Here is a 17304-nt window from a genome sequence, read left to right as displayed (position 1 = left end):
ACTATGGCCAACTAAATTGGTTTTCACCCCTCTGGTTTTCCCACAAATTATATCGTAAACTAAGTGTAGAGTAAAAAATTCCATATGAAAAATTAAACGCATCAATTTGCCATTAAGTTAGTTGTCCCTTAAAATGTTTCTCAACTATTTTGCCTTTGCATTTGTTACAACTAAAATGGTTTTTCATTTTTGGTTTTGTTTTTCTCATTAATTTACGTTCTTTGGAAATACGCTCCGAAACCGTTGAGCAGCTATTTGTTGTTGTTGTTCTCGATTTGCATTTGCATTTGCATCAAAAATTGATTCGACTTTTATATAGGGGATACTCGAACTGATACTCGCATGCATTATTAGTAGGTGTGTGTATATCATTTATTTTTCTTCACAATATGCCTGCCTCTCTCGCTTTTATAAACATTTTGATTTCTGTCCTTCGGTAACATAATTGATTTCTGACACTTGTATAGCTACAAAATATATATAGGTGTATATATATATATATATATATATATATATATATATATATATGAGTGTGTTCTCTCTATATGGATATATCTATCTGTTACTTTCATGTTCTTTTATCACCGATTTAATGATGCCAAGTGTCGGGGCTGTAATTATTTTCTTTGGGAATGGTAGATCAATTGCAGTTCTGCTTCAAATCCTTTTATCATTAAACAAAAACATTAATCAGTTAATAAGTTAATTGCCTCAAACATTATATTGCTTTTATTTTGCTCAATTTCCTAGTTAGGTTAGGGATTTTCGGGGGATACGGATACCCATAAGCCATAGGTCTCTAGATCTGCTTTCGGAATGTATAAAATATAAACTGTGAGATTATCCATCCTTGTTTTGAAACAGACAGACAAAAAGCAATCTCTGAAGATTTCTCAGTTATGGCTGAAGGGTATCGAATAGTCGATTTCTCGACTCTTTCTCTGTCTCGAATAAACGTGTGTATTACGTGTGTGTGTGTGTGTGTGTGTTTCTGTGTCTGTGTCTGTCTAGATCTTTAATAAAGTAATTTTTCCTTGGGTTCTCTTCGGTACTTCTGTCTGTTGTCTGGCTGAATTCTCGGTTAGGTATTCCTCAAGTTGGGGGGGACAAGGGTCATCTCCATCTTCATCCTCTTCTTCCTCATCCTCCTGCTGTGTTAATTTCTAGGGTTCCATAGCTGGGTTCCATTCATAAGTACTTTTTTCGTATATACAGTTAATTGGTTTCATTTGGATTAGGGGGTTTACATATAAAAAACTCGTGCTACATATATGTAGGTGCCTAAATACGATATATATATATATATCATATAATTGTGTATACTTATGCCATACTCTATATACATATACATAGATCTGTGTCTGTGTGTATCTGGTAGTGTGTTTGTGTGTGTGTGTGTTTTTGTCTGTGTGTTGGAGTGTTACTATCATACCTTGACCATATTATGGTGTATACCTAATACCTAGCATTTACTTTAGCTAAACTGTACAAAATTCTTTAGCCTTGCGACCTGTTCGCCATCTTTCACTAATCATAAACACTAAATTAAAATTCATTGATGATATTTTGGTATGGTTTTCTCTTACACCTAATTATATATCTCTCCTCCACTTGTGCTAAAGTTAATTTTAATTTCTTGTATATTCTTCTTTATCATTTTGTTTTATTTAAAGTTAAACTCACTTGCCTTTAATTTATGTGTTAATTAACTTAACCTTTGCTTTTGGTTTGTTGTTCTTATGTTTCTGTGATTCATCGAGGAACTTGAGCGAAAATTCATATATATATATATGCATTTATATATATATATATAGTATATGTATGTGTGTGTGTGTGTTTTTTGTCTGTGTGTATCTGTGTGTATTTTGTTCATTAGGCTAACTTAAGACGGGTGCATCGTAAGTATCATTTGTATGTTAATCGCTTTATTGACTGCTTGAACGTATCCGAGTTAATCGCTTAACTAGATTTAATTACATTAACTAAGTTTTAATTCAATTGCGAAGTTTTGCTCCTACTTTGCCGTTTGATGAGTATGTAACCTCCTTCGTACGAGTACGAGTATTTATATACAAATTGGAAATCAATTTACGGGTGTCTCTCCTCCCCCTTTCTCCCGTTGTTTAGCAACTATTTGTTAGACTTATATACTATGTTCTTAGGCAGTTTCATTCATTCATTACTTGTGTGTACATATTTCTATGCTCTATGTTATATTCTGTATTTTGTATTTCCTATAAATTTACTTGTATTTTCTTATTGGGTTTTTCACTTAGACCTTAGATTGATTTGTTAATGGTGCCGCAAAAGTTGTCTTCGAAAAGTTGTTGACTTCTTGATTCTTGTGTGTGTGGAGCATCCATCATACGAGTATATTTTGGTGAGTGAGTGAGTGAGTTCGAGTGAGTGGAGTTGTTTGAGTGAGTGCAATTTGAATAATTTGTTTGTTCGTTAGTTTAAAGTTGTTATCAAAAACTTGTTTGGTGTAACTAAAATGAAACATTATCGTTCCTATTATTATTATTTAGCTATTTAAATTGCACTAACTATTTGTATGACTTATCCACGATGCTGGCTTGCTGCTTGCTTGCTTCTTTATAAAAGGTGCGCTCCAAAGTAATTCGTAGTATTTCTTCTTGGTTTTCCATTTATTATTATTCTGGTGTGCAAATGATTAAAACTCTCTGACCCCACATTCGACTCTGGTCGAATGATTCTTATCTGTGTTGTGTGTGTGTCTGTCTCTGTGTTTGTGTGTGTGTGAGTTATGTGTTATATTTAAAGTTAACTTAATCAAAAAGATTTGCTAAATTGATTCTCAATTGTCGAAATTTGTTCATCGCCTTACGTTTTGATTTCTAATAAATTTGGCCATTTCACTTGGAAGCGCTAAGTCAGTTCTGAATAAACAAATCAATCAAACCAACTGAATGGGCAATCAAACTAACATCGATATACTAAATTTTGGTTGGATTTTAGTTTTAGTTTTGGTTCGATTCGGAGAGCGTGCTTCTGAAGATGGTGTGTGGGCTGGGGTGGGTAGGGGGTAGGGGGTAAAACGCACTTAAATTAGAGGAAGACTCTCTGGGTGTTTTGCTTTTGAAGTGGGAAGCAAAAGGTGTTTCGGTACTTAAACTTAAGCACAAAACTCCGCAAAGATAATGGAAATCAATTCATCCTATGGTAGTACGGTCTATAACATTCGTTTTGGTTAATTCTTCTACTATATAGTACTGTGTGTTGTTTAACTTTGTGGTCTTTGAAATCAACTTTTTCGACTGCGCTATTTGTAGTTTTTATGCCTAAGTATTCTCATACTCATTCTCATTCTCATTCCCATTCGATTTCACTTTCCCTTTTCACTTCTCTTTAATGCTATATTGCGTATGATTTTTGATCGTTATATTTTGTGGCTTTAATGGTTTTTGTTTTGTTTTGTTTTGTTTTTGTTTTAAATCCTTTTCAACATATTCGCTTATACCTTTCGTTATATAATTTTCACTACAATTTGCTAATCTGTTGCTTTTGATTATTCTTCATTCATTTATATTCATTTTTTCCATGTTAATGCTAATGTTTTCCTTATGTTTTCTCTTTTTGTGTGTAAATCTATTTAACAATATTCTTTGCTTTCGACCTTGTAATATGTGTGTGTGTGTCCTTTTTTTTCCATTAGTATTAAACAATAACTTGTTGTCTTCTGTCGCCTCCTCATACTCGTATCGCTAGTTAAAATTAGTTTTGTTTCCGCTTCTTTATTTTTTGGTTTTTTGTTTTGTTTCTGCATTTGTTTTTTTTTTTTTTTTGGTTTTCCTTCTTTTTTTGTGTGGTTTTTCAGCGCCTTGCACAGTTTGACTCTCTCGTGCGCTGTTCACTCCTGTTCCTGGCGATTTGATGGCGATCCTGGACCACCATCCTCGACGCGAATAGTTCGACGACGACGCTGCACTCTTTACTCCTCGCCGAGCAGCACCAGATCATCGGCGACCACGTCGCTCACATGCAGGTAGATGATCCAGTACATCAGGTTGAAGCAGACGAAGCACACCGGAAACACAATGCGCGAGTACTTGTCAATATCCGAGGGCGTGATGCCCAGCAGTTTGTTGATGTCCTGTGGGTGGGTGGGAAGGAGTGGAAGCGGAAGTGGAAGGAATGCAAGGAGTGGTGGAGCAGTCGGGAGAAAAGTTAAATCGATTAATATATGCTTGGGTGCAGAGTAACTTAGTTGTGTATCGCCGCATCATGTACGATCTTTACCTTTACCTTTTTTACTTTGCCGGGATGCAATAAGTGGGCTGGGACCGCTGCTTCGGGATCGCCACCGCCATCTGGCGGTCCGCCACCTCCACCGCCACCACCACCACCGCCGCCGCCAGGTCCACCTCCGGGCGCTGGTCCGGGTCCGTGGGATTGGGGGCCACCTCGACCACCGTTCACCGTATTCTCCAGGGTCCCGCCCTTGGAGTGGGCCTTCGGGTCATGGACCTTGAATCTCACCTCCTGGAACAAGGGTCCCACTATCGAGCAACCGCGCGTACCAACGTTTTGTTGGATATTGGAAAAGCCGATTGGGCGGTTACTCACTGTTTGTTTGGGCGCATGCGGATGACCATGGCTGTGGGCATGGTGACCATGCCCATGCCCATGCTCAGGACCCATGCCCATGCCGACGTTAACGCCAACGCCGACACCGACGCCACCACCGACGCCGCCTCCACCGGCGTTAACGCCACCACCGCCTCCTCCACCCATCCCCATGGATGCGTTCGGATTTGGATTGGCCTGCTGCTGGGCCCCGTCGAGCTGTTGCTTTTTCTGCTCGGCTATCTTTTGGATCGCCATAAATCTTTGTTTTCGCATTTGAATTCGTTTTGCCATGTAGCCGACGGTGGCGTATTCTATTGATTGCGATATACGATAACGATAACGATTTGATTTTGTTTGATTTTGGTTGATTGTAATTGTAATCGAATTTGGAATTTGAATAGTCGATAGTTTTTAGATGAACGGTTGGCGTACAGGTGGGTGGGAGGAGATTTTGATATTGATTTTGATATTGATTTTGATATTGATATTGATTTTGATATTGATGCGGATGCAGTTGAAGAATTTTGAGGCAAGTCGAGTTCGAGTTTGAGTTTCCATATGATGTTTCGGATGATATTTTGTTGATTGGTTGGTTGGTTGTTGGTTGTAGTTGTAGCAGAAGTACGAGTATATATTGTATATATATATATTGATAATTTGGTGCGGGGTAGTACAGAGTTTGTTTTTTTTTTGGCATATTTATCGGATGGATTAAAGGAAAGACAAATAGAAAAACAAAAGAAATTTCAATTTAATTAAGAATTTGGCATTCAATTTCAGTTCAGTATTTGCACAACGTCTAAAACGGTGAGTGGCGAGAGATAGATAAGACTTTTCGGATGGGATATAGGCCGGGGTTATAGTAGCAGTAGTAGTAGTAGTAGTAGTAGTAGAAGGAATCTTTAGCTAAGTAAAACTTAGAGCCATTTCGAACGAATATAGACTTTGTTGTTCAGTGTTCATTTCTTGTTTGTTGTTAAGTGAAATCAAAAATTGAAGTAAATTTTCTTTGGGGTACGAGTATTTTCTCTTTTTAGCCAGGCAAAGGAAAATTCGAATAAAGCAAGTCTTGTGTGGTGTGTGTGTGTGTGAGTGGGTGTGTGAGAGAGTTAGCTATAAATTTCTATAGAGAGAGAGAAGGAGATATAGACAGAGCAATTGAAGTGTTTGTGTGTGTCTGTGTGTGTTTGTGTGTCTGCGAGTGTGTGTCTGTGAGCGAGTGAGTGAGTGAGTGAGTGAGTGAGTGAGCGAGTGGGCGGGTGAGTGAGAGAGTGAGTGGGCGAGTGAGTGAGTGAGTGAGAGTGTTGTTTGCTGTAGTTGTTGTTGTGAAATGAGTGGAAAAAGTCATTTGTAAGCCAAACGATTTATGTACACATTTATTTCTGCAGTTGAGACCATCATTCAAGGAAAATGTTCATGTGCGTGCCTCAAATGCAAATTCATTGAACAGAGTCGCCCGTTATAAAGGACACAAAAATTTCCAGCATTTCGTTTTTTGCTTTCGTAATTGCTGTCACTTCCGATGTTGTTCTTGTTGTTGTTGTTGTTGTTCCTGCTGTTATCCTTGAAAATGTTTTGCTTTCTGCATGCGCTGTTTCTGTTTCTGTTACTGATTCAGATTCAAATTCGTATTGCAATATCGAATTGATTGAGCGGGTTTTGTGGGGGATTGGTTTGGAGTATTTAAATACGTGGGTGGGGATTGGGAGGATTACAATGCCGAGATTAAGTCCAAAAGAATCGCATACTCGTTGATGAATGTGGATAGATCAATACATACATACATATTGCGCATACGCACCTATGTACGTAAAGTTTCGTAAATGCATATGGATGGGCAGGAAGTAACGAGTAACGAATAACTAGTAACGAATTTACTTACCCCAGCGAGTCGCGGCAACCAATTGCTGCAAAAGGCAATAAAACAAAACAGAAAGCAGACTACAAAATCATATCTTACCTAACCCCAAAAATTGGCATTACCAAATCTGTTCGGATCTGGCAGCCATCATGTCTGGGTCACCCATTTAAGTGACCCAAACTTGAGGGCTCCAAATCGCAGATATCATTCGGAAATTTTGAGGTTTTTGCGTGGCTGGCGAGATGGCTTTTCTTTTCGTTATATATTTTTGGTCGGGTTCGTTGATGTCTGAGGTATTCCAGGGCTGCGTCTTCTGGCTGTTGATCGACGACTTGTTGAACCATATTTACAGTGTACTGTGTCTGTATTTTCTTTTTGCGTATATTGCTTTTGATTCAATTCAATCGCGAGTCAAGCCAGGTGTGGCGCAGGGCATGCTGGTTTTCGTTTCTTTTCGTTTCGTTTTCGTTACGTTTTTTGATGCGCTCCCTTCATATTATGGTTAAATTTTATTGATGGTAATTTTAGGTGATTTATACGAGTATATGTAATCGAGCAATCGTACCCGAGCTGGGCTCTAGATGGTTTTTGGTTGGTGCGTTGTTTTTATGTTTTGTACATTTTTTTTTTTCGGTTTGCGATTTAGCAGTTTTGCATTTTGGCATTTGCGTTATGGCGGAAGCTGGGCGTATATTGATATCTGGGTACCATTTCAGGTTGGGAGTGTGTTCGCTCAAGTGTGCGAGATTTTTGAACACCACAACTCAACCTGAGTCGGCGGTATGCTATATATACATACATATATGTTGCATATATATAGTATATATTGATTGAGAGGCTAATATGGCTGAATGAATCGGGTTTGATTTTTTGGTTTTGATTTGGATTAAACTTTAAGGTTTTTGAGCTGAAGCATGCTTCGATTCTATGTGCAATGTGCAAAACATTTTTGGATATTTCTATTCTTTTCTTGTCTCTTTGTTGTGGTGTGTGGGGAGAGGCTGAGGGGAGGCTGAGGGTAGGGGTATGGGTATGGGGACGGTGGGAAATTTTCGTGCCTTTATTCTTGGTACTGAGGCGCGTATCTATGAATTTGCATACATTTTCTTTAGATGATAGTTTTTCTTTGTAAAGAGAAAATTAACAATAACATACAAATACGAAAAAAGAGATTTGTTCTTTGCTTTTCTTTTCATTTCTGCTTATTTTTTTTCATTCTTTCTATCTTTCTTTCTTGCTGTTGTTGTTGCTGTTTGTTGGAGTAGTTGTTGTTGTAGTTGTGGGTGTAAGTTGTTGCTTGAGAATTGTTTTTTAAGTTGTTAGATAGTTAGAGAAAAAGTTAAAGTTAGCTTTTTTTTTTTTTTTTTTTGGATGGGGTCAGCACCGAAGCTTGAGATATTTACTTGGAATATCACACAATTTGGATGGCAGTATCGTTTCGAATGTATAATTATATCAAACTTTTGACTGGTGCCAGACCCATTACAGTGCCTTTCAGTGCAGTGCATTTCAGCATCTTTATGGATAGACTTTCTCGTCAGTCTGTTAGCTCCATAGTAATGTGAAATATTATGTATCTTTAAAATGTAAAAGTTAGAAAATAAACTACTGTGGAGAGGCAAAACCACGCTGCGTATTTGTACGACCAATGGATGGATAGACATGTATGTATGTATGTATTTTTAAAGGAAATTTCTTAAGACGCAGCTCGTTTTGCAGAGGAAATTCGTGTGTGTTGGATGTATCTGTATGTTGTATTTTTGTATCTTGGCTGCACAACGCTAAGCGTGGCAAGGAAAGCTGGCAAAAGTGTGATTAAAAGAAAACTCAAAGCGGGCGTCATGACATACTTGCTAGTGTATGTCGTCGGCCCGTATTTAAAATCATACGGAAACGGAAATGTGAAATAATCAAAAGGAAAAACCACAGAGAGTACATACGTACATACATATACATATACATAAATACATGCATGTATATGTATCTCTCTGTGTGTGGTGTGGCTGTGTGGGTGAGAGAGATATAGAGAGTTATGGGGAAATAGTTTTTCTAGTTGGTTGTTTTACTGAATGGGTTTTTGGAGTTAGTTTTTGGTTTGGTTTGGTTTGGTTTTGGATTGTTGGTAGTTGCTATTTGATTACCCAGTAGACTGGCAAAGACCATAACGAAGCATGTTCCCAGATAGACGTCAATCGATTTGACGTACGAAATCTTTGGCAGCGCTGCATTTGTTGACGACATCAAAGTGGTCATTGTCAACACGGTTGTCACACCGAGCGCCACACGCGCCGGCGTTGCATTGCGATTGAGCCAAAATGATACCCATGATATAATAACGATCAGTCCAGAGGGTATGTAGATTTGTATAAGGTAGTAGCCCATCGAGCGCACGAACTGAATTTCGCAGGCTAAACGCGAATAGTTTCCTGCCCGCGCCAATGATTCAATGTTTCAATTGTTTAATTATTCAATTATTAATCGCATTATAAACCATATTCATATTCATTCGATTTGCATTATTTTGATAAGTTAATTTTTGTTAGTTTTTTTTTTAGTTTTTGTTTTCAGCGTTTTCAGTTTTTTTTTTTTTTTTTTTCGGAAATAGGGAGAGACAGAAAGAGAGATCGAGAAAGATATAAAAGATATTATTAGTATGTATTTCATTGAGATCCATTTCGTTTGCAAATATCAACGAACAAAACAATGTTAGTAAGTATTATTCACTAAGGAAAATAAAATAGTACAAAATTATATTTCAAACTTCAAATGAAAGGAAAACTCGAACCGAGACGAAAGTCAAATGAGGAGAATTAAGTATGAGCGCATTTTCATGAGAAATAATGATTGGCTGGCAATCCTTCCTGGAAATACGGTTAGATTTCGATCTAGGCAATACTTCGCTTCATTTATCAGGCAGGCAATACTTCAATATACAGATCAGATATATATGTATGTATATACTTAATTATGGGATATAAACGAAATGGCAAAAATTGTCAAGTCAAAGCTAAGGTCAAGAACTAAACTTGAAAATATATTCTAGGCATTCAAAAGGTAGTCTTATCCTTGCAGATTATTTATAAGAAAAAAGTCGTATATAAAGAGAGATATAAAATATATCTAGTGTTAAGAAAATTGCTTTATAGAATCCCAAGACGTATAAATGAAAGGAAAATGGTTCTTTTAAGTTCTGCAAGGATATCGAAACTTCGACTAGGCCGAAGTTGCTTCAAATCTTCGTTAATAAAAGAGAGTTTAATGTTTAGTGACTTGCATTAGACGAACAAAAAACAGACTGCAAATCCTGTATTTAAAAGAATAAATTAAACCAAAAGAAGAGTAATGAGTAGGAGGCATCAAGATCTAGTCTAAGACCTAATTTAGGAGCATTTCGCACTCGAATTGCCTGCAACTTGTTGCTGTTATCTATAGATTATTATATTTATTATTTTTTTAAGATTTGGTAAAAGAAACTTTATAAGATGAGAGCATGCTTGGGAGGGCGTTTTTGTATTTTCGATATATATATATACTTTTTTTTTTAGATATTTGAGATATGCTTTTTGAACTTTATATATTTTTCTGGTTGCGATTGTTCGCTAATTTTGTATATCTATCGCTTGAATGCGTTTGGCGTAAAATTTTAAATTCATGTAGCATAGTAATTGCTTTTTGATTTTGGATTGTCATATTAATGCTTTTTGTTGTTGTTGATTTACAATACAGAATGTTGTTGGTGTCGATTGTTGTAGTTTGTAATTGTTGTTCGGTTAAGCTAATGAGTTTCGATAGCGTTTTAAATTACTGTTAAGATATCTGTTGTAGTTTTATTTTAATATTTTTTTTTTATTTGTAGTAAATACTAATTCCGTGACTAGTTAATAAAATTAATGTGTGTGTGTGTGGATAGGTGTGTTGGTGTGAGAGCATGAGAGTGTGTTTGTGGCAGCTTAAAAAATTTTTAATGTCAGGCATAAATCAAAAGCACGATTTACTAAGGAAAAGCCATATTCAGTTAAGCTTTGCTAAGTATATCGAATACTTTTTTTGTTACTTTAAAATATTTGTAGGTATTTTTACTCTTTGCTTATTCGGTTTTTATGGTACAAAGGTGACTAGGGCGCAGATTAATCGTACGTTCATTTTCATTTTGAATTCTGTTTTGATTCGGTTTAATTTTAGGTAAATTTCTTTTTGGCAGTGCCAATTTTCGATTGCTCTTTTGATTGCTGTGGTTTCTAATCGTGGTTCACTGTAAAGTATGAACTAATGAGCGTTGAAATCAAAGCGAATATAACTTAGAGTTATTAAAAAAAAGTAAGCAGTAAAGAAAAATCAATTTGATGAACGAACTGAATCGGAAAAATTGTTGCTAGCTTGTAACATGCGTTGATTTTGCGTTTAAACTTTAAAAAGTACGAGTATGTAATCCTGTGGATACGAGTGGTACGAGTACGAGTGAGAAAAGCTCTGAGACGCCAAGACGCCTCTCAGTCTATCATCAGATCAGGCTGTCGAGAGTCTAGACTATGAAGTGGGCTAATGTTAAATGCACTTGTTAATATTGTTGTTGTTGTTGTTGTTAATACTTATTATTTGTTAACTTTATTTGTACGAGTACGAGTATGCTATGAAATAGATTAGTTGATGAAACAAACGCTAGCTATATGGAAATGGAAATTATGTAAAAATCTTAAGATGCTTAACATGCATTTTCTTTTCTCCTAGGACTCTCTCTCATCCTGGCTGAAGCACACTCTGTCCTTGTCTTAAAAAAAGCGACGGGGGTGGTGCTTGAACCAGGATTTGGGTTCCATCCTTTCGTTATAGCCCAAGTTTTGCGGCAAGCCCTGTTTTGGATTGATTTGAATGATTGAATTTTGGAGTACTTTATACAAAATGCTGCTTCGAAATTAGTTTGAATCGAGAAAGGAAAAACCAAAACGAGTTAAGCCAACAAATCGAACTGAAGAGCCTGAAGAGTATTGAATTGAATCGAAAACGCAAAATCAAAACGAGATATATTTATATATTGTATAGTATATATATTTATATATTTGTATCATCATCGGTATTATCGTAAATATATATAAATATATATATGCATGTATATGTAGGTAAAAGTAAAGTTTTGAAAAATAAATCGGTAACCGTCTACAGGTACCTGTGGTAAGACTGATTTCCATGGCTCTTTGACGATGGCCCAAGACCTTAAATTGGGGCAGCGATACCTCACTCGAGACACCGACCGAGTTGGGGCCCTCGTTCCATTTATATCGTATGTCACGCATCGTGTAGCCGACTATATATTGTGTATATAGTAAGGTGGTTGTTGTTTCGTTGTTTGTTGTTGGTTGTTTTAGTGTTGGAAAGTTGTATTTTTGTACAGTTTTGGTGTGTTTTATTTTTTGTAGGGTATATTTGGTTTTGTTTGGGCGAGTTTATTTTACAGTTGTTATTGTTGTTGTTGTTGAGGCACAGTTCAGTGGTGAGGTTGTCGTTGTTGTTGTTGTTGTTGACGAAAAATATGCGCAAAACAAAAAATACATTTCGTGAGACTATTAATAGATTCTATTCGATCATATAAAATTTTCTAACAAAAAAATTCAATAATATTTTTAGCTGGTTTTTCATCAGCTTTCAGTTTTCAGTTTTTCTTCTCATTTTGGTTGAACATTTGGTATTTTTTTTTGTTTTTCAATTTGTTTTGTTGAGGTTTTTCTTTTTTTTTTTTAATTAATAGTCTCATTCAGAACTTGTTGCTTGAAGTGTTGTTCAAAAATATATTTTTTGATTTATCTCGAGAAGAAGTTCTAAGAATAATATAAATTGTTCATATATTACAATTGCACTAGGACTAAAAAAGGCATTAGTTTTGCATCGGTTTCGATTTTATTGGCAAAGCGTTACTAGAATAAAAGTTAGATGAGCATTTAGTATGCACACTCTCTGGATTGACTTACAGCTACTGTTTGTTCTTATTGGCAGTAGTAATTATGATTGGATTGGATTACTTAAAGCTATGGTACTTAGACAAATATCTATATATAGTTGTTATTGTTGTTTATTTTGGTGGCAGAAATGGGTGCTCTTGTGTCTTCTGTTTAGTTAAAGGCATTTTACATTGTTTTCGCATTTCTTAATTAGTTTCTTAGATTTTTTATTAGCGTTGTAGCTGGTTTTTGCCTACCCAAGCAAATGAAACTCGACTCTCTTGCGACTCGAAAATAACTGAAACTGAAACAGGAACAACAGAAAATCAAAAATTCGTTTTGGCCTAACTAACGCCTCACTACGTCTCTAACTGCTTCAGGACTGATCTGTTAATTGGTTGGAACAGAACAGAACAGAATAGAAGGCAAAACGAAAGCATAAATCACAACAAAGGTTAGTAGAGGACACGTCAAACACAATATATATATTTAGGTATATATATGTATATGGGAGTAAGTATTTAGATGGGTTTTAGTTGGGGTTAGGTTCGGGATTCTTTTGGTTAGTAGCACACGTTACAGTTAGCACTCGATAAAGTTATACTGATAAATATATATTGTATATTGGTGAAAGAAGAACAAGTAGAAGTAGAAGTAGAGGAAGGTAGAGTAAACACAAAAAATCGGTTGGTTGGTTGATTGGTTAAGAGGAGGTGCGTGTTTTGGTAGACGGATATGCGCTAACAACCCTTTTTCGAAAAACACAAACTCAAAATACGAATACGAATACGGAAATCCATTACGAAAACGCAAAACGGTTACAAAAGTTCATTGAAAAATGCTTGTCAAAAACAAAGGAAATGTTAATGTGATTATTTTTTTTTTTTTTTTATAAATATATACTTTTTTTTTTTTTTGGAAATTTGTACGTTTGTGTTTATATGATTTTTGTAATGTATGGGGGTACCTGTGGTTAGGTTTATTTCGGTCGCCCTCTGCCTGTGTCCCAAGACACGGAACTGCGGAAGTTCGACCTCACTGCTCATGCCAACACTACTCAGTCCATCTCTCCAGAAATATCGGATATCTCGCATCGTGTAACCGACTTCATGTTCAAGGTTGAAGATTGTTGATATTGTAGTTGTTGTTGTTGTAGTAGTAGTAGTAGGAGTAGTTGTTGTTGTTGCAAAAATGGGGGGCAGTAGTTAATTAATTGTTGTTACTGTTTGTATTTGTATTTGTACTGTTTTGTTGGGTTTTTGGTGTTGGATTTGTTTCTTGTTTCTTGTTGGTTAGCTGGAGGGGGGATGGTTGGGGACTTATACACAAGACACTCAATGTTATATGGTTCAACGCATACATACATTCTTAAGGCTAAGGATATCTGTTAGTCTGTGTGCTTGAGTGTGACTTCTTTATGCCCGATTTACGGGGGCGAGTTTTAACAAAGAAATTTTAGACATACATACGAGTATTTATGATATGGCGCATATATTGTATATAATACACATGTAGATCTTAAGCAAAAGCGTGCTGTGTATGGGTATTTGACTTATAGCTACGATAGTATTCTATATCTTAGGCTAAATTAACTGGGGCATGAGGGAGGATAAAGTCAAAAATAGAGAGAGGGAGTATCAGAGAGATAGCCTTAAGACTAGGCACATTTGGAGTCATCAGATCATCGATCATCGATTTGCGCGGGGAGCCTTCTGCGGTTGCTGTAAGTGAGAGAAGGCGACCGAAAACCAACCAATCTTCTGGGCCATGAAACTGGTTCTATGAAGCTATGATCATGATGCATTATAGATACTGATTGATTGATTGATAGATTGCTGTTGGATTAAATCATTCGGGTAGATGCAGATGAAACTGGGTACACATCTCACATGGCGATTGTGCAACATATTGATTTTGTTTTTTTGGGGTTGGGTTCAAGAAACAAACATAAGAATAACTATAAATGTCTGAGGTGGGACTTGATCTGTTTAAATATTTTTGGATGAGCAAAACTAAATGTGTTGCGGTTGGGTGGGCGTGGGGGATAATTTTGGTTGAACGTTTGAACAAAATATGCACAACGAACTGAAAATGGATATTCGAAAGTAAAAACAAAATTGTCGAGAGCTAAAACCTCACCTGACTGAACCGAAAAGCAACAAAAAGAAACTTAATTTCACCTAAGCTCTGCCTAAAGACAATTAATTACTAGTAAATTGTATTCAGTTCGATTTCCTGAGACAAAATATTTGCAGTGCCTCCAATTGTCATCAAAGGCAGCTTAATTGCTTTTTCCTATTTCCAGTGGAGATTTGTGTGTGTGTGTGTGTGTGTGTGTGGGTGTGGCGTGGGTGTTGAGGCACTTAAAATTTACTTGCTTGCATTTTAATTGTTTCGGTTAGATATAGTCTTTCACATACATACTTATGCTTGATTTAAATTTTCTGCCCACACTGAACAAACAGCGCACGGCCTTTGCTTGAGAGCTTGAGATTTTGCGAGTAGTGGCCAGAGCTCAGTGCGGTTGGAGGAGGGATGGTGGTTAAATGGTGCACTTGACAACACTGGCAATTCGTGCGAGAGTTAAGCAACACTGGGACCAACCACACCTCGCTCTGGTCCCCTACACCTCGCTGATTTGGCTTCACATTCTGAATGAGTTCTTGTTTATATGTATCTTTTTTCACATGATTCATTGAATTCATTGAATTGACAATTTTCACAATAAATATTCAAATTTCAGCTTCTACATAGTTTCCATTTCAATTGGCATTATTCTTCATTGCTATTTAATTTTATATATTTTTTACTTGTCTATTGTAAGATTGGAATGTCATTTAGATCAAAGTACTTACAGCTTTCTATTTCAATGTGGCACAGCTGCCGGTCCATTGGGAAATATTGCAGGTTCATCGGACACGATGCGGTGATAGTCAATCTAGAGAAAAAATTTGGCATTTGGTTCCATTTTGAGGAGAGAGAGTACTCGATTAGTAGGGTTTTCAACGGTTTAAATGGTGAACATCAACAAACAAACGAGCAGAGGGTTCAAAGAAATTACATTCTATTTATATACACACAACATTTACGGGGCAGGAGGAATTTTAGAGAGGGTGGGGGGTTCTTTCTGGGGGGTAAAGTTCAAGTCATTACATACAGAGCGAGTTCAATTGGATATGAGCTATTTGTTAGATATATATTTGCTGCTGCTGTTTGGTAAGTGAGAGATACTTTTAGTGGCAGTGGCAGTTTGGTTGTAGATAGTGAGGCGATTGATTGGCTCTTACACAGGGTAATTATTATCATGAATTGGCTTTTGGCTTACTTTAGTTGGGGTTTTTTTTTTTTGTTAATGATGTTGTTATTATTGTTGTTGTATTAGTTGTAGTTGCTTACGGCTACGGAAAATATTACTCTACTCATACTTATTGTCATTGCCTTTGGGGGGGCTATGGCTATGGGCTGTTGCTGTGGCTGCTCAGGTTTTGTGGCGATTTTGGACAGATTCTTGTTTAAAGGTAGTAGAAAATAGTGCGCCCAGTAGCCTAGCTAGCTATCAACTAGCTACTGCGGCCAGTCAAACCTTTTTGTGGTGTCAGATACACCCCCTTTTTCAGGTACCCTTTGTTTCATGCTACTCCAGATATGGTATATGCTCGACGATTGTTTCTTCTTTTTCTTTTTCTTTTTCTTTTTGATTTTTGATTGCTTGAAGTTTTAGTGATTGGGGGAATAGGACGGCGTTTTGGTGAATGCGTTTGTATACTTCATGGGCCGCACAATTGGGGATGACTTAATGACTGATAGAAGTTCATCAAGAGTGTGACATGAATTATGGAAATTAAACAGAAATTTGAAGTGACTTTGCGCCAATCATCAATAATGTAGATCTCTTTATCGAAACCAAATATGAACACAGAAGTCTTGTAGCCAGAGTATATATTTTAGATATTCCCAAAGATTGACTCTAACCGATGACTCGCATGAAATGTACAAATGCAATATCCTCGCATCTCATCGCATTTCATTCAAATATATGTATCTTTCTCAGCTGCATCGCTCGCAATTTGCCAAACTTTCTTTCACTTTCACTTGCCAATTGAACTCACTTGAATTGTTTGATTAATTGTTATTCGCTTAATCGCTTAATCGCTTGGAGGAAAACTCTTTTTCGTTCTGTAGAAATTTGTCATTTTCGGTTTTGATTTAGTAAATTACAACATCGATTTATACACACACAGAAAAAAAGGTTAGTTTAGTTGCAAAAACACATAAATGATAATTGTAACAGAACCGATTAGTTAGAGTAGGGATAGTACGAGTAGTTAGTAATTTGATTTGAAGTATTTGCTGTATAACATAAATTTGTAAATTTTGTTTTGGTTTAGTTTCGGTTTTTTGTTTTGTTTGGGTTTTTGGATGGGTTGTAAAATAGTTAAAATACACATACACATATACAGAGACAATTAAAAATGGTAATGTTTTGCTTTCAGTTAGAGCTTAGAGTTTGGGGAGTTGCAGTAGTTGAGTTATTGATTTTTACCTAATACTTCTTGTTATCGATCCAGAATGATGCACACGTATGAATTCATTACTGGTTGTTGCAATGTGAAAATATGATTGTTTTTCATTTACAAAAAAGGTGTCAGGTACCCAAATATTCTTAATGAACTCTGATCCAACCGACAGTGTCTCTACACCAGGTCGTTTTCTATACGCTAAACGAGGATCGGTCCAAAATTGACGAAAGTAAAAATCCAATGTGAAGTCCTATTTAAATTCACAATTCGATTCAATTCGGTTTCGATATATGTACGGGGGAAAGGTAGCAAAAAGAGATTGAGAGTAATTTCATATTAGTACAAATTGACAGTGAGAACTTATATTTATTTACGAGTATGTACGAGTAGTTCTAAATCA

General features: G+C 36.4%; 1 protein-coding gene across 12 annotated transcripts in view; it reads right to left on the bottom strand.

The window, feature by feature from the left end:
• Positions 1–3434: 3434 nt before the first annotated feature.
• LOC111068585 (gamma-aminobutyric acid receptor subunit beta) overlaps positions 3435–17304 on the bottom strand; it is a 28348-nt gene continuing 14478 nt past the window's right edge. For 2 of the 12 annotated variants that reach the window (XM_041594627.1, XM_041594629.1), the window contains exons 4-9: positions 16928–17154; positions 15240–15322; positions 13352–13489; positions 8593–8877; positions 4261–4901; positions 3435–4114 (exon numbers count right to left, since the gene is read on the bottom strand). In XM_041594627.1, the coding sequence (XP_041450561.1) occupies positions 3953–4114; positions 4261–4901; positions 8593–8877; positions 13352–13489; positions 15240–15322; positions 16928–17154 (1536 nt within the window). In that variant the 3' untranslated portion in view covers positions 3435–3952. Of the gene's footprint in view, positions 4115–4260; positions 4902–8592; positions 8878–11615; positions 11754–13351; positions 13490–15239; positions 15323–16927; positions 17155–17304 lie in introns of all 12 variants that reach the window. The other 10 variants (XM_041594635.1, XM_041594641.1, XM_041594626.1 and 7 more) reach the window with 7 other exon arrangements.

The sequence above is a fragment of the Drosophila obscura genome, unplaced genomic scaffold (assembly GCF_018151105.1).
Source record: "Drosophila obscura isolate BZ-5 IFL unplaced genomic scaffold, ASM1815110v1 contig_1, whole genome shotgun sequence".
Classification (NCBI taxonomy): Eukaryota; Metazoa; Arthropoda; class Insecta; order Diptera; family Drosophilidae; genus Drosophila; species Drosophila obscura.
Note: the sequence above shows the minus strand (reverse complement) of the source record. Positions and strands in the feature narration are given on the sequence as shown.